This window comes from Heloderma suspectum, chromosome 4, assembly GCF_057233095.1.
Source record: "Heloderma suspectum isolate Gila_16-S chromosome 4, 16-S_ref, whole genome shotgun sequence".
Lineage (NCBI taxonomy): Eukaryota > Metazoa > Chordata > Lepidosauria > Squamata > Helodermatidae > Heloderma > Heloderma suspectum.
In genome coordinates this window covers 76045776-76063873 of record NC_139461.1, presented here as the reverse complement: position 1 = coordinate 76063873, position 18098 = coordinate 76045776, and the positions used below count along the sequence as shown (strand labels likewise).

The 18098-nt window shown below is 45.8% G+C and overlaps 1 protein-coding gene across 1 annotated transcript in view; it reads right to left on the bottom strand.

Annotated features, from left to right (window-relative positions):
• The window catches only part of CDH2 (cadherin 2), a 174587-nt gene that overhangs the window by 45496 nt on the left and 110993 nt on the right, over positions 1–18098 (bottom strand). The window contains exon 3 of the mRNA XM_084849634.1: positions 550–767. Within this exon, the coding sequence (XP_084705760.1) occupies positions 550–767 (218 nt within the window). The remainder of the gene's footprint in view (positions 1–549; positions 768–18098) is intronic.

Here is an 18098-nt window from a genome sequence, read left to right as displayed (position 1 = left end):
CAGCAGCCTCCTCCTCCACTCCGTCTAAGGAATGTTATTTTTAAACTTAACAATTATTGATGCTCTTAGAGCACAATCCTATCGGGATAGACGGCCGTCTCTGAACTCGGAGGCGACCGCCTATCCAATGCAGGAGAGGAGCAGCATGGAGGGGATCTTGCATTCGCGGATCTTGCATTCTTCTAGCCCTGAATTCATGGCTAGACAGCCGATTTCATCTGTCTAGCCGTGGGACGTCGGAGCCAGGGGGGGATGCCAGACGACACATAGGAAGTGTCAGAAAGGCACTTCCGCCCTCCCTGCCCCGTTTTCCCTGCTCCATGCTGCTCTTATGAGCACGGAGTGCGTGGCCGATCCATGCTGCCTACAGGCAGCCCGGGAGGGGGTGGAGGTCGGTTCTCAGGGAACCGACCTATCCTGTGGCTGTCTAGCTGCTGACTAGCGGCCACAGGATTGCGCTCTTAGTTACCCATTAATCTAAAATGTGTTTGGATCAAATCTGAACCCTATTCTCCAATATAACTTCAAAGGCATATTAGTATGTTTTACCTTCACTGAATCCTCTGGCTCCAGAGCTAGTTTCACCGCCACTTGCCACTGTTCCTCGGTTTCTTTGTCATTAGCATATAGTAGGAATTCTGCAGGTTCTGGTGAAAGTTGAAAGCTTCTAGCTGCATATACTACACCATCTTTACCCACTCTAAAATCTGCTGGTGCGCTGCTTTCAAAATGGACTTTTCTGCTTCCTTCGCAGCTTCTAAACCTTACTGTAAACACACAAAACACAACATCAAGGAACAAAAGGAATGTAAAAGCATGTTCTAGTGCAAGCTGGATTATTTTCTGCAATTAGGTCAAAATCAATATTCTCCCCTGTTAAAAGACTCTTTTCAAGGACAAATTAAAAACTTGCAACATTTCACCATTATATGGCATGCATATTGCTATTCACTTAGTGATATAAATAAATGAGAAAGAAACTAAAAATTAAAGCAGTCATTTCTCATAAAGACATTATCTATGATCGACACATGCCAGTAGGGTCTCCTATGCATGTCCTATTGAATTAATGGGAGTTGTAGTCATCCCCCCTTCCACCTGTCCAGCCCCCCACAAGCATTTCCAAAGCTCCCTCCTTCCCTTCTTGCTCTGGAACATGAACTGTTGGGGGCAGGGTTGCCAGCTGGCCCTACACGGCTAAGCTCTTTGGGTGCCTTGGCCACACAACTGCCAAATCCTCTGCTTTCTTCCCAGCTAGTGGAGATGACCAGGCAACCACCTGGATGATCCCTGCCCACATCTGCAGCTTCAAGTTGGGAAGGCTCACTGCTGGCCATGTTCACCAGAGCATGTGGTGAGCAGTGGAGAGTTTTCCAAGGGCTGTGTTTTTCATTCATTTCTTTTTCAACAGGATTCACCTAAAAGTGGTTTCTGCTGAATTACGTCCTTTATATAACTGATGCTGAACATTCCTCCTAATTAATGAAAATCAAACTTAGTCCCTTGAGTGGGTGTCTACTCCTACACAACTTCAGGATAGCCATCAATCTAGAACTCCAAGCAACTCAACATACATGTTGCATATTACATAGGACTTGCTCTGCAAGCAACCACTGGACTTGTACAAATACAGGTGAAATACACAATAAAGAAGGCAGGTAGAGCTTGTGATCTGAAAAAGAGAGCACTTTTGATTTTCATGTGATTTGCTTGGCTGTTTGAAGAAAGATTCTCTCTTACCAAACATGTGAGTTTCAATATGAAAATTAAAACTCACGGAAATTCAGGTCAGATATATTACACATATCATGTGAAAACTACACTGGTACTTGTGGCTTCTTCCATGATTCCTTCTGAACATCTACTTGCATATTGGAGCGGTCTTAACAAAAAGCAAAATCTATGGATTTGGTAGCAAGAACCATGAGGGGACATGATTCAGATATTGTAAAGAAGCAGCTATAAATATGGAACTTGAGAGTTATGCAGAGCCACAACATTAGAGAGCATCCCCATTCTCCCCCACCCGCCATAATCTGTTAAAAAAAAAAAAAAAGCACCTTCTTCTTATAGGCTTGAGGGTAACCAGGGATCTCATAATATAAGGTACCATTTGAACAACTTCTGATTGGATGACTCCAATGTGAAATATGGGACCTCATATGAAATGGCGGTGGGTTTTGGGTTTTTTTGCCAATCTCTCAATGTAGCTGAATAACTAAAAAGGGAAGCTGGTACCTTCCTCATTGATATTCTTCCTTCAGGCAAATTGAATGCTATGAAATTCAATGAAAATGGCTCTCTTTTGACAGCCCCTTGCTGAAAATGTATAAAATTGTCAGTGCCCTGGCAGAATTATTCTCCTCTGCAAAGAGTACATATTAACAAATTATACTGACATATATAACTAGCCATAATTAAATTAAATTTTTTGCTGTAGGTAGTTTTTACTCTCCTGCCAGGCTATTAGCTTTGTAAATATGATTCTGATCAGTTAGTGTAATATGTTTCAGCATTCAGCAAGGAAGAATAATTATCCCTTTTCAATTAGTATTATTGGTCAGGTTTTGCAGAAACATGGAGGAAACATTTTTCTTCTGTAGAAACAGACATTATTAATGCTAATATTTCCTAAACTAATTGAAAGGGATGGGCACTTTATTTATAGCACTGTAACATCTAACATTTATCTTAAGATATATTATACTTCATGTGTATTCTTCAAAAAGATGGAAAATACTGGTGCACTTGGATCACCAAAGCATAAAAATCACTAATGTGATGTTGCTGATCTTTATAAATAGCATACAAAGAAATTATCAATTATATATTAATGAAGTCAAAATATAATTTAAGATACAGTTTTTTTAAAAAATTCAAACTGTTTTTAATCATTACTTCACTTTAGTTCCACATTTGACAACACCTCCTTTCTAAAAGTAATACTTCAAAGCACTGATGTTCATTCTGCAGTTCACAGTAATTGCATTTATGCAGCACATTTCAAGTGTTCAAAGAGTTTCACCTCCATTCTGTTGGTAATAATTACAACAGTCCTGAAAAGCAGTTGGCATAGGGGTGTCTGAATTAGTGGTTACAGTGAAATATGAACTAGGAACTTCCTTTGCCACTATTCTTAGTCCCATCTCTTATTAGGCTTTCAGCATGGATGCCAGGATTTAAGGAACACTCAGAAAGCACAACGACCAAAAAAATAATAAAATCCCCTTATTATTCAGAATTGAAGCACTTCATGTGGGGACCTACAACAAAATGTTGCACTATATTCCCAGGACCTAACAAGATTTCTCCTCTTCAGGGCTGTTTGGGACTTGTGGAGGATACTTTCGTCTTTCCCACCATACTACATAGTATGTAGTACTACATACTAAATGACTCAGGATTAGGGGTGTACGAAACCTCGCTTACCTGGCTCTGCCAGGTTCCGCAGGTGGCGGGAGGCGATCTGTTCCTCCCCCCGGAATCCTCGACGGGGGGGGAGGCGATCCGTTCCTCCCCCCCGGAATCCTGCCCAGCCGGCTCCGCTCCGCGGCCAAGCCGCAGAGCCGCCAGCTGGGCCAACCCGCAGCGGAGCCTCCATAGGCTACGTAAATATCACAGTCTATCACAGGCTACCATAGGGACGCAAATGGCGTCCCCTACTCAGGACGGCATTTGCATCCACACCAGCCCGGCAGCAGCCGGAGCCGCTGCCACAGCTGTAGCCAGGTAGACTCTGTTTCATGGGGCGGGGGCTCCGTTCCGCCACGGATTCCGGAGGGCCGAATTCACGGAAATTCGGTCCCCCTGGGATCCGTGGCAGAATTCTTTAACATCCCTAATGGGAACGAGAGTTTTTTTAATGTCCCCTAAGTTCATACTATAGGCTGTCAAGAATTCAAGCATTTTTTTTTTTTTAACATTCATACTCCAACTGCCTTCCGCCATAGACTTGATTTCTAGCGTCACAAAAGCCCTAATCAGGCATTCTGAAACTGGTTAAAGTAAATGCATGAGTGTCACGGTCTGAGGTGTCATGCCATCACCAGAGTCATCCTCAGAGGAGGAGCCAGAACCGTCAGATCCATTTGGCTCCTCAGGAGACACAAGTCAGGATAGTCCAAGACCCCCAGGGGTGATGCCTTTGAATCTGCCTCCTAGAGAGGTGGAGAGTTTGGCTTCTGAGCCAGAGGATGCTGAACCATCACCTAGCCCCCGGGAACGCCTGCGCCTTAAGGTCCATGATAGGATGGTTGCTAGTTGAAGGAGTGCTTGCTTACTGAAGAGGACTACTCATGAGTTGTGCCCTCCTCATGAGGAGGACCATGTGACAAGCCTCTAACAGGTAGCAGCTGAGCACTGGGTTGGGTTCTAGTAGCTTTAGCTACCTTAACTATCCCTGGCAACTTCAGAGCTGCTGGAAACTATGCTTCTGTTAGTTCTGGCATTTGCTACTTGGTTTCTTGTGTGATGGATGCTCCATGCTACTGATCCTGGACTGTTTCTTGACCCTGCTTCTGAACTGAGTAATGTACCTTACTGATTTACTGTGTTTGACCTCTTGCCTGTTGTTGTTGTTATTATTTTATTTATAACCTGACTTTTCCCCAGTACTGGGACCCAAGTCAGCTTTACAACATTGAAAACTTATATGGTTAAAACATAAATAGAAATATATAAAAGTTATAATTAAATCAATGTTAAAATTGTATAAAATATCAAAATTTTAAAAGACAACAAACGATATAAACCATAGTATGAATCCATCATAGTCACACAGGTCCAGACTAACCATCCCCAAAGGCCTGCCAGAATAAAAAAGTTTTTACCTGCCTGCGAAAACATACCAAGGAGGGTGCTACTCTCTCCTAGGGATGTACGAAAGTCACTTTTCGAAGGGTGTCATTCGTGGTGGGGGGGAGGCGCTCCGTCCCTCCCCCCGAAATTCTGGCCGGGAGGGAGGCGCTCCGTCCCTCCCCCCCGAAATTCTGGCCGGCTGGCTCCGCTCTGCAGGGATTCTGCGGAGCCGCCGGCCGGCTCCGCCAGCGGCCAGACATCCGGCCGCTGGCTAGCAGGGATGCAAATGGTGGTGGCCGTAGCCGCCGCCGTTTGCGTCCCTGCAGTCAGCCGTGATAGGCTACGTAAATGCTTACGTAGCCTATCACGGCTGATTTAAAAGAAAAAAACAACAACGCGCATATGCAAATGGCGGCGCCCACGGGCGCCGCAATTTGCGTTCCTTATTTTGGCACGTCTTAGTCTACATAAACATTTACGTAGACTAAGACGGCGAAAATAAGGGGGATGCAGATAGCTAGGGATGTACGAAAGTCCCTTACCTGTATTGAAATTTAATTCGTGGGGGGGGGAGGCGCTCTGTCCCTCCCCCCGAAATTCTGGCTGGGGGGGTGCTCCATCCCTCCCCCCCCAAATTCTGGCCGGGGGGAGGTGCTCCGTCCCTCCCCCCAAAATTCTGGCCAGGGGGGCGTTCTGTCCCTCCACCCCCAAATCCTGGCCGGCTGGGCCGCAAATGGCGGCGGCCGTAGCCGCCACCATTTGCGTCCCTGCAGTCAGCCATGATAGGCTACCTAAATGTTTACGTTATGGATGGACCAAAGTCCCTTACCTTGCTTCGCGGTGGGGGGTAGGTGCTTCGGTTCTCCCCCCGAAGTTCAGGCCGGGGGGGGAGGTGCCCCGCCTCGCCAAAATTCAGACTGGGGGGGAGGCGCTCCGCCTCGCCCGGCTGAAATTTAGGCCGGGGAGAAGCATACCGTCTCCTTGGCCGCGAAAGAAAAAAGTAAATGTAAAAAAACAAGAACACACACACGTGATAGGCTACGTAACGATTTACGTAGCCTATCATGGCTAGATTTCCAAAGTCACCCATGACAGGCTACGTAATGATTTACGTAGCCTATCACGGCTGACTTTGGAAATCTAGCCGTGATAGGCTACGTAAATCATTACGTAGCCTATCCCGTGTGTGTGTGGTTTTTTTTTACATTTACTTTGTAATGGCGGCAGCGGCAGCTGGTCGGAAGACCGGCCGCCGCCACCGCCGAAACGCCACCGAACCACCGCCGGGACCCGCCGCCAAGAGGGACATTCGAGGGAGGTAAGTCCCATCCCAGGGGGGTGGCGGAGAATTTCACCACCAATTTCGGGGGGCCGAATGCGTTGGCATTCGGCCTCCCCGAGATTGGTGGAGAAATTCTCCGCCATCCCTAGTTTACGTAGGGTATCATGGCTGAGTGGAAAAAAAAACAAAAACGTGCGTATGCAAATGGCGGCGGTGGCAGCTGGTCGGAAGATCAGCCACAGCAGCCGCCGCAGCCACCACCACCCAGAAGATCCGCCCCAGGTAAGTCTCGTCCCGGGGGGATGTGCGGGGGGGGGGGCAGGCCGTTCTGCCACAGATTCCGGGGGACGAATGCACTGGCATTCGGCCTCCCCGAGATCCGTGGCAGAATTCTCTGCCATCCCTAGTGTTGGGTGTTACATGTGTAAATGCATGACCTGTGTGTCTGTATGAATGAGGATATGGTATAATACCACTTCCCTCGTTTTTCAATGCTTCCATCCTGGCTCCGATCTTGTTGGCACTTGCAACCACCTGATTTCACTATTTGAAAGAATGATGATGATCTTTCATAAGTTTACTGATCTAGTTTTAAACATTCATTGTCCTAACAATCAAAATAATAACAAAATACACAATAATACAGAGCAAAAATAGAAGAGCAAAGATTTTACAGGACTGAATACCTCAAGTCCAAAACCCTTAGCCATGTGACTGGCTGCTTATCTTTTTTTTTATCTGCCTGACAGCTTAGATTCAAATGTGCTCTGGTAGAAGTGGTCCATGAGCATCCTATCACTAGCACAAACCAAAATGTTTCAAGGGAGTGGCAAGAAAGGAAGCACAAGTGATAAATGCTTCTTTTCCCCACACTTCCAAGTTTCACAAAAAGTTGAGGATGCACATCCCCTATGGGGAAACGTGCATATTCCTGAAGTGGGGACAGAGCATGCTTCTCCTTGTGGGGATGGTTACATCTCTGACCTTTGTATGTGATGTGGAAGAGTAGGGAGGAAATAAAGAGATTATGATTCCGTACACTAGTCATGGCCCCTGAAGCAGCTTACAACCATCCATAAAGTTTCTCAAAAATAATAAATAAATAAATAAAACTAAAAAGACTATGATGGAATAAAACAGTGCTAAAGATAAAATAAATCTGACTATAAGCCAAAAGTTCTCCAGCTTGGATTTTTGCCTTGAAAGTAGCAATTCCAAGGGAATCAATCCTATCCTTTCTGGGTGGCTGTTCACAAATGCTGACAGCCACTACTTCTGAACTGCTTTCCACTTCTGTTGCAGATTCAATAGCATTCTTTGTTTCATTCCTCCTCAAATGAGTACAACTAATTAGAGATCAAGAACTGGATGTGACGGCATCACAACACTATATAGTTAATCAAATTTTGGTATATGCCAATGATAGGGTGGAGCAGGCACCAGATTCCGTCTGGGAATCCGGTAGAACCCCCCCGCCTGCACCCCCAAGACCTGCTCGCTGAGCCCCTGCCCCTGCTCGCCCCCTGCCTGCACTCAGTGAGCAGCCTGCACTCACCCCAGTGGCCTCGTCAAGCTCCGCGGTTGCCATTTTTTGAAAATAAAAATGGCGCTTGCAAAAATGCACATATCTGCACACGTGCAAAAGTGTGCATATTTGCAGAAGTGCTAATATTTGCGCACACACAAAATATGTGCATTCGCAAATATGCACTTTTTTGTGCATGCCATTTCAAAAAATGGCTACTGCGGAGCTTGCTGAGGCTTGCAGGGTGAGTGCAGGCTGCTTGCAGAGCATGGTCCGGGGACCGGTGAGTAGGAGCAGGGGCTGGGCGGGTGCCCAGAGAACCTGGAGGGGTGTAGGTTTGCACATCTCTAGCTAGTGGTGCTAATAGCAAATTAAATGAATTGAGGTGAATGAAATATTTCCTGTACTGGTCAGATGGGTGATTCTAGTCAATTAGGGATTGGTCTAAGAATCAGTTTCTCTGTCCTCTCACAAGGATCCAGTCCCCACATAAAACCTCTCAAACAGTAGAGATTTCTATTCTGATTGATGTTTTTCACACACATACCCCGGCCAAACACACTTACATTTGGCTTAGCACTAATCAGCACCACTAGTGCCCGCCTCCTGCCTCCCAGCAGAGCAGAGGAAGCTGCTCCAGCTGGTCTAGGGGCTATGCAAGCAAGCAAGCTCTCAGAGAGCAAGCAATCAGAGCAACTGAACAGGGAGAGCAGCAAAGAGGAGTTTGGCAGGGGGTTTCGTACACCCCTAGTTGTTAACCTCCAGTGAATAGAAGACAAAGCAGAGACTATCCTAGTACAATCAGAAAGCTAGAAACATAAAGGAAATAGAGACGATGGAAGGAAAACACTCTCCAGTGGTGGTGACCTGCAAGGTCTATGCAATGTTTGTTTTCTTGCCTGAGAACAACATGGCCTACACATGCAACAACTGCAAGCTGATCACACTGCTGGAAGAAAAAGTGAGAGGACTGGAGCGGCGAGTGTTGACCCTCCAAGGAATAAGAACATGAAGAGTTCTTGGACAGAACAGTGGAACTACAGCAGCAAAGTGAAGAACAGAAGCTGGAAGAGCAACAGCAAGCTGAGGCAGAAGAGGAAAATGCTGAGGTGGGGAAAAATGAAGTAAAGGATACTCCTTGGAAAAGGGTGACAGCTAGGAGCAGAAGAACTAGAAGCCACTCTACACCAGTGGAAGACTGGAAATATGGAACCATTTCCAGATGAGACTGGTGGACAGCCTGCAGAGAAAGAATTACAGGGGACCCTGCAGGAGAGTGAGCAAGAGGCTGAAGGTCAGTCAAGCAGAGGCAATGAAACCAAGGCCTACAACAACAACAAAAAGAGAAGATGAGTAGTAGTAGTAGTAGTGGGAGACTCCTTGCTGTGTGGGATCGAAACCCAAGTACGTCGCGAAGAACTGTGGGCTCACCAGGTATGCCGTCTCCCAGGAGAACAGATTAGAGACGTGACTGAAGGGTTGCCTATACTCATAAAGCCCACCGATAGGTATCCCTTTCTTCTCATCCATGTGGGAACAAATGATCCTGCCAAGGACAGCTACAAAGAAATCACGTCAGACTTTGAAGCACTGGGAAGGAAACTCAAGAACTTTGGGGCCCAAATAGTTTTCTCATCCATCCTTCCAGGAGTTAGAAGAGGGATAGAAAGGGTAGAAAGGGATAGAAAAAAAAAATACTCCGGGTGAATGATTGGCTACGAAGGTGTTGCTGGCATGAGAGATTTGGATTCTGGGACCACGGGCTATACTTCCTGGAAGATGGACTGTTGGCAAGGGATGGGTTGTGCCTCACAAAGGCTGGGAAGATTGTGTTTGGCTACAGCATGAAGAACTTCATCAGGCGGGCTTTAAACTGAATCCTACAAGGGAGGGAGACATAAAGTTGGGGGTAACAATGGATGAAGGCTCACACAGCACAATGAAGAGAATAGCTCTAATAGCTCCCAATAATAGTCTTCAGAAACATGTAGGAAGAAAGCCAGACTATAAAGCACATGGTCTTCAATGTCAATATACTAATGCCCAGAGTATGGGAAACAAGCAGAACGAACTTGAACTCTTAATACAGGAGGGAAATTATGACTTGATAGTTGTAACTGAAACTTGGTGGAACGATTCCCATGACTGGAATACAGCAATTGAAGGATACAACTTGTTAAAAAAAAACCAGGATGAACAGAAAGGGAGGTGGAGTTGCACTATATATTAAAAATGCATATCCCTGCACAGAAATACAGTAGGATGAGCTTTGTAGCCCCATCGAGAGTATCTGGGTTAAAATAAATGGAGCAAAGAATGAAAGGAACACGGTGGACGGAGTCTACTACCGGCCACCCAATCAAGGAGAAGATGAGGATGAAACTTTTGAAAAGCAAATACCCAATGTTTCAAGGAAGCATGATGTAATAGTAATGGGGGACTTCAATTTCCCCGATATTTGTTGGGAGACAAATTCTGCAAAACATGGCCTCTCCAAGAAATTCCTGACTTGTGTTGCTGATAATTTCCTCCTACAGAAAGTAGAGGAAGGAACTAGAGTATCGCCTATCCTTGACTTGATCCTAACCAACAGAGATGACTTAGTGGATAAAGTAGCAGTTATGGGAATTCTGGGGGAAAGTGCCCATGCTATACTTGAGTTCTTGGTTCTAAAAGAAGTGAAAGCCAAGTGTAGCCGAATGTGTACCCTGGATTTTAGTAGGGATGTCAGAGAATTCCGCCACAGACTCCAGTGAGGCCGGATTCTTTAGAATCCAACCCCCCGGAATCCGTGGCGGAACGGCCTCCCCCCCGCCACCCCGTGGAATTCCCCCGGAATGGAGCTTACCTGGCGGCAGATGCAGTGGCAGCTCCGGCAGCAGCTCCGGCTGGTCTCCTGGCTGGCTGCTGCAAATGGCGGCCGTTGTAGCGGCCACCATTTGTGCGCTTGCAGTCAGCCATGATATACTACGTAAGTATTTACGTAGCCTATCACGGCGAAGAGCAGAGACACAAATGGTGCCCGCTACGCCATTTGTGCCCCCACTCTTTGCCGTGATAGGCTACATAAGTATTTATGTAGCCTATCACAGTAAAGGCAGCCACGCAAATGGCGGCTGCTACGTGGCTGCCTTTACCGTGATAGCGTGACTGCCTTTACCATGATACCATTTGTGTGGCTGCCTTTACCGTGATAGGCTACGTAAATACAACAGCCGCCATTTGCAGCCGCAGCAGCCCAGCTGCAGCTGGAACTCTGGCTGTGGCTGTCCCGGCCGGTGGCTCCATGGAGCTGCCGCGTAGCAGAGCCGGCCAGGGAGGATTCTGGGGGGAGGAACGGAGAGCCTCCCCCCCACCGCAGATTGCCCAGCATGGAACAAGGTTAGTGTTTCGTACATCCCTAGATTTTCGGAAAGCCCATTTTCATGAACGCAGAACAATGAAAGGTAAGGTCCCATGGCAAGCGACTCTAACGAGAAAAGGAGTCCAAGATGGGTGGGAGTTTTTAAAAAAGGAAATTTTCAAGGCACAATTACAAACAATTCCAAGAAGAAAAAGGAGCAGAAGACAACAGAAGAAGCCAACATGGCTTCATAAAAAGCTTAGGGATGACCTGAAAACAAAAAAGGACACATATAGGAAGTGGAAGGAAGGCCAAGCAACAAAGGAAGAGTACAGGCAGGGAGCACAGAATTGCAGGGATGGCGCTGGGAGGACTAAAGCTGAGAATGAGCTGAGGTTAGCGAGGGATGCTAAAAGCAACAAAAAGGCTTTCTTCAGATACATATGTGCATAGTAAAAGACAGAGGAAAATAAATGGTGGTTCAACTATTAAATAAGGATGGCAAAATGATAACAAATGACAAAGAAAAGGCAGAAGTGCTCAGTTCCTACTTTGGCTTAGTCTTCTCATGAAAGAGGGTCCATGACCCCCCTGGCAAAGGCAAAGTACAGACTGAAGGGGCAGGATTGCAGCTTGAGATTGAGAGGCATATGGTCAAGGAACACCTAATTACTTTGAAGGAGTTCAAATCTCCAGGGCCAGATGAACTGCATCCTAGAGCAATAAAGGAACTGGCAGAAGAGCTCTCAGAACCGCTGTCTATTATCTTTGAGAAATCATGGAGGATGGGTGAAGTGCCAGATGACTGGAGGAGGGCTAATGTTGTCCCTATCTTCAAAAAGAACAAAAAGGAGGAACCTGGGAACTACAGACCAGTCAGTCTGACATCAATCCCTGGGAAAATTCTGGGGAAGATGATAAAGCAATCAGTTTGTAAGCACCTTTAATACAATGCAGTGTTTACTCAAAGCCGACATGGATTTGTAGTGGGCTCTCCCACCCTGGAGGCATTCAAGACGAGGCTGGACAGCCACCTGTCAAGGATGCTCTGAGCAGGGGGTTGGACTCGAAGGTCTTGTAGGCCCCTTCTAACCCTACTATTCTGTGATTCTATGATTTGTCAAGAACAAATCTTGCCAGACTAATCTGATCTCCTTTGGGGACTAGGGATGTCAGAGAATTCCACGACGGACCTTGGTCAGGCCGAATGCCAGTGCATTCGGCCCCCCGAAACCCACTGCGGAACAAAGCCCCCGCCCCCCCAACCCACGAAAGGCGCGCGGGACAAAGTGCCCGCCATCCCCACCCCACGAAAGGCGCGCGAAACGTAACACCTACCTGCTCCTGTCCGCGCTGCTGTGCAAATGGCGGCCGTCTGCGACCGCCATTCACTTCCTCCTTCTTCAGCCGTGATAGGCTACGTAAATACTTATGTAGCCTATCACGGCTAACGCAGGGACGCCATTTGCATCCCTGCGGAGGCCGTGATAGGCTACGTAAGGATTTACGTAGCCTATCATGGCAGGGGGGGGAACCCGAGCGTACGCAAATGGCGGTAGCTGCCGCCATTTGCGTACGCTGGTTTTTTTCCCCCCCTGCCGTGATAGGCTACGTAAATTTTTATGTAGCCTATCATGGCGAAAGAAAGGGACGCAAATGACGGCGGCTACGACAGCCGCCATTTGCGTCCCTGCAGAGCTGCCCAGCAGCCGGATGTCCGGCTGCGGGTGGCTGGAGCCAGTCGGTGGCTCTGTGGCTTGGCTGCGGAGCAGAGCCGGCCGGCTAGGATTCCGGGGGGAGGGACGGAGCGCCTCCCCCCCCCAGCGGAACCCGGCGGAGACAGGTAAGTGGGGTTTCGTACACCCCTATAATGGGGACTGCGGGAATGGTGTGGACATAATATATCTCGTCTTCAGCAAAGCTTTTTACAAAGTGCCCCGTGATATCCTGATTATCATACTAACTCAAAGTGGGCTAGATGAAACAACTATTAGGTGGATCTACAGTTGGCTACAGAATCGGACTCAAAGAGTGGTTATCAATGGGATCTTCTTAAACTGGGGAGAGGTAACAAGCGGGGTACCGCAGGGCTCAGTCCTGGACCCAGTGCTCTTCAACATTTTTTATTAATAACTTGGAAGAAGAGGCGCAGGGAATGCTGATCAAATTTGCAGATGACAAAAAATTGGGTGGGATAGCTAATACCCTGGAAAACAGAAACAAAATTCAAAGTGATCTTGATAGGCTGGAGCACTGGGCAGAAAACAACAGAATGACATTTAACAGGGATAAATGCCAAGTTCTGTACCTAGGAAAAAGAAACCAAATGCACAGTTACAAGATGGGCGATACTTGGCTCAACAATACCACAAGCGAGAAGGCTCCTGGAATTGTGGTAGATCACAAGCTGAATATGAGCCAATAACGTGACGTGGCTGCAAAAAAAGCAAATGCTATTTTGGGCTGCATTAATAGGAGTATAGCTTCCAAATCACGTGTACTAGTTCCCCTCTACTCAGCACTGGTTAGGCCTCATCTGGAGTACTGTGACCAGTTTTGGGCGCCACACTTTAAGAAGGATGCAGACAAACTGGAGAGGGTTCAGAGGAGGGCAATGAAGATGATCAGGGGACTGGAAACAAAGTGGAGGAGAAACTGAATGAACTGGGCATGTTTAGCCTTGAGAAGACTGAGGGGAGATATGATAGTGCTCGTCAAGTACTTGAAAGGTTGTCACAGAGAGGAAGGCCAGGATCTCTTCTTGATCATCCTGGAGTGCAGGACACAGAAGAATGGGCTCAAGTTACAGGAAGCCAGATTCTGGCTGAATATCAGGAGAAACGTCCTGACAGTTAGAGCAATACAACAATGGAACCAATTATCCAGGGAGGTGGTGGGCTCTCCCACACTGAAGGCATTCAAGATGAAGCTGGACAGCCATCTGTCAGGGATGCTTTGACTTGGAGCAGGGGGTTGGACTCGATGGTCTTATAGACCCTTCCAACCCTACTATTCTATGATTCTATGCCCAGCAAAATAGAAAAGATTTTAAAAAGGAAGGTCTTAATCAGCCTCCAAAACAAAGGGAGGGGGGGACTTGCTGAAGCTTTTAAAGCAAGAGGTTTTATTCCATAAGCTCCTTGGACGAAGGGTTTAGTACAAACATAATAAACATACAAAACTAAGCCTCAGCTTGGTTAAGTAATGGCATGTTGAATCATTTTTGTGATAGGCCATTCATACAAATGTTTCACTATAAGCATATTTGAATGTAGATGTCAGCTCAAACAGAAAATGGCATGCACCTAAAGGCTGAGTTAATCGCTTCTCAGAAAATATGCAACATGATAAATCAAGCCAGGCTGATTTTTTTTTATCTTGTGTGACCCAAATCCTGTGGGTTGTATCTGCCTCTACTGATCCCTTACCCTTGGACCCAAATCCTCACATTCTCTGATCACAACAGAAGAAAGGTAACTAACCATGAAAGATGTACAAACTAATGTAGTCAACTACACTACATGTTCCTATGTTTTTGTGGCATTATACAAGAGTCTCTTATTAATTCTGATATGCAACAAATGAAACCATATGTACTGAGGTGTAAAGTACAAAAAGCATAGTACTAAGCATTCAATCTCATTTAGAGTACACTAGAGAACTAAACCATTTACGCTCATATCTAATGATATGAATAATTCATAACAGTTGTAAAATTCGTTTCTAATCTCATGTACCTTACCAGTAATCTTCAATTAACCAGCTTCATTTATCAGGCAATTAAAGTATATGTTCAGCAACTCCACTATCATGTTGTATCTCTAGCTCATATATTCCTTTTTTCTTTGGTAAAAGCCAGATAGTTTTTCCCTTTGACCAGCAGCCCCAAATCCACATCAAGAAGGCTTTCCTTATTAGAGATGAATTCTGTTTGAGAGGGGTGGGGGGAACTTACATGTGCATTGCTCTATACTGTCTGTGGCCAAGTACTATTGAATAAGGACAATGTGAAACTTTGTGTTCTGCTAGCAGCACATACTATTGGTCCACGTGTATGGGTTTGTGCTGCTTCACTGAGAATTTCAGTCTAGTAAGATACCTGTCAGGGTGGACACTGAGCCCATAGAATCCCAAAGTAGTTCTGATTCTGAGGAAGAGCAGTTGCTCCTGGGAGAGGAGCGCGCTCCTCTTTCCCAGGACCAACAGCTGACGGAGATTCCTCCCACCAGCATTCCTAGTTTAGTTAGCAGTCCAGGGAGTGACCAAGCACAGATAGCAGACTTGGTGGATGCGCGACGCAGACACAGAGAGCGGCGCCAGATGGAGGGCGCGGAAAGGAGGCGAAGTGCCAAGTTGGCACGCAAACAACGGCTGCGCCCAGAGGCTCCAAGGGAAAAGGGGAGGGACTCTCCCTAGTCCTTAAGTTCAGGGGTCTGCCAGTAATTCCCTTTCAAACGGGGACCAACTGTTCCAACTTAGGGCATAGGTACTGTGCTGCTCAGATCTAGTTGCAATCGGTATAGTTGTTAAGTTGTAAAAGAAAAATAAAGCTTTGAAAGGAATTCCTTTGTCTGTGTCTGGACTTGGCTACTGGTTTAGACAGAGAGAGACCTCCAAGGAGCCCTTGACAATAACAAATACTAGCATTGTCATGAAAACCTATTGTGGAGGATAAAATTAGGTAGAGATGGTTGGGAACATGATGGACACAGAGCTGGGAAGAATAATTCACCCATGTGCTACCCTAAAGACATCTCTCACCATGGAGACAGCTAGGCTAGTGCAATCCTAAATGCCAAACATTTGGTAGTAATTGTTTATAATGGGATTATTCTGCAGGCTAGATTTGTCCTGGCTGTCAAGTACAGGATGATGCTGGAGCAGCAATGGGGCAAGTATTATTGCAGCTGTACATATTGGTAGTCCTGTGATGCCAGAGAGAATGGCGATATGAACAGATTAAATGGAGAGAAACATAATTTTTAATACAAATCAAATTGGAAGCAAGCAACAGAAGGGGAGGGGATTAATTGTAATTGTTAATTTCATCCTGATAGCCAGGGAACGGATGAGAACATTAACAACTGAGGCAGAAAAGGACAGGACAGTACATGCAGAAGCGGGATTTGCCAATGGCCTGGATGTGACAGGAGAAAGAAAAGAAGATGTCTAAGGGACACATGATGTTAAACGTATAAGCCGGACGCTGAATGCTTCTTTTAAAGCAGTAAATAGCAGCTGTTCGGGGGGGATGGGACGAATCAGGATTGGCACCACAACATGTGGGGGAGTGACTGCACTGCAGTTTTGATTTTAAAAAATGTCCCCCAAAGTACCTCTTTGGCACAGAAAAGAGCTGCCAATGGAGCCAATGGGAGTTTCCCTCCAGTGCCAAATAGCAGCTTCTTGGGAAAGAAAGGAATTTTCATCAGGACTGCAGTGTTGGAAGAAAAAGTTACCCCCGCCCCAAGTGCTATGGTCCCAATCCTGATTAGGGGGGGCAGTTGGTCCTATTTGCAATTTTAAAAGAGATACACGCAATGCCAAACTATGTATTTAATGTCCCATGTAGTTTGGCCTTAAGGTGAATGATGGCCCTTTATTTGCGTGCTTGGAAAAAAGGAGATAACTCTGACAGTGAGAGAAACAGGGAGTTTGAATGGATGGGAACACTCATTAATAAATGGATGTAATCAGAAACAGAGGATTGCATAGAATATGAAATATCAAGGTTGGAAAAACCCATTTGCCAGTATACAGCATAAAATAACAGTTTAAACATAATGCTGAATGACAGCACCCACCGAGTTAGTGTAAAGAAGGGATCTCCAAATGTTGCACAGTCTTGACAGAGTGTGATAGAAACAAAGAGGAAGAGTGACCAAAATAGACCGAATGGCTCCGATTATTGTTCACGCACATAACAGAATCATATTTAATTATAGATGTCAACTGCTGGGGCAGGGTAAATGGAAGGACCATGTTCCTTCTAATAGCTCTCTTTACAGAAAATATATTCATAAGACTATATTTTCATTCCCCTCTCTATTCTATTCATCCTTTTGACCCAGGGTTGATAAAAATCAAATATTTTTTAAATTAAAAAATTGGATTTTTAATTTTTTTAAAAATCAAATCAGATTTTGAAATTTTCTTAAAACAGTTAGTAAAAGAGCCTAGGTCAAAGATACCATCATGACTACTTATATTCTATGAATATGTTAACAGCAGTTTATGGAGATGGGAGACAATCTGATCAGTCCTATTCTCTACTGCAGGTGGTATACAGAAGTGCACGCTTGCTCGCTCGCTCGCTCTCAGTGCAAAGATAGAGAAAGTGAATACAGAATTTGGGGAGGTGGAGTACATCTGAACAAGGAGGAGGAGTCTGGATATAAATGCAAAAGATAGGGGAGGGGAATCAAAAGTGAAACCAACAGTGAACCAAACATTCATCCAGTCCTGACTCCTGAGGAAATGTCTGCTGCATGTACCCTCCACAAAATCCATGTGCATGTTTTATTAATGTTGTTGTTTGTTTATTCTTCTGGTTAGTTTTCTTCTTCAACAGTCTTATTACTGCAATTTAAAAGCTTGTTTGGGGGGGGTGATTCTGGCACACATGACAAAAATATCATGATTAATTGAACAGTTGGAGCTCGTTCATCTCCTGAATGACTTCACAAGTTCATTTTGCTTTCGTACTAAAATGACCAAATTATCACCCCATTTTTTGATGAAAAGTAATTTGAAAATAATTCAGAATAATTGCTTACTGTGTATCTACCTTCTAATGAAACCTACATCTCTGAATATGTATTAAAGTTATATTAGGGGGCAATCCTATGGCCATTAGACAGCAGCTAGACGGCCATAGGATTGCTCAGTTTCTGGGAACCGACCTCGGAGCCTGCGTTCCGAGGTCAGTTGCTGGAAAAATGCCTTCCTGCCCCCGCCCCCTCGTAGGTGGCACAGAACGTCCCCAGGCTCCATGTTTGTAAGAGAAGCGCCAAGCGGGGCAAAAGGGGGCACTCCTGGGGGCAGGGAGTGTGGAAGTGCTGGTACGATGCTTCCTATACGTCATCTGGCCTTCCACCCACCCTGCTCCAAGGTCCCGAAATCAGCTGTCTAGCCATGAATGCAGGGTGGCT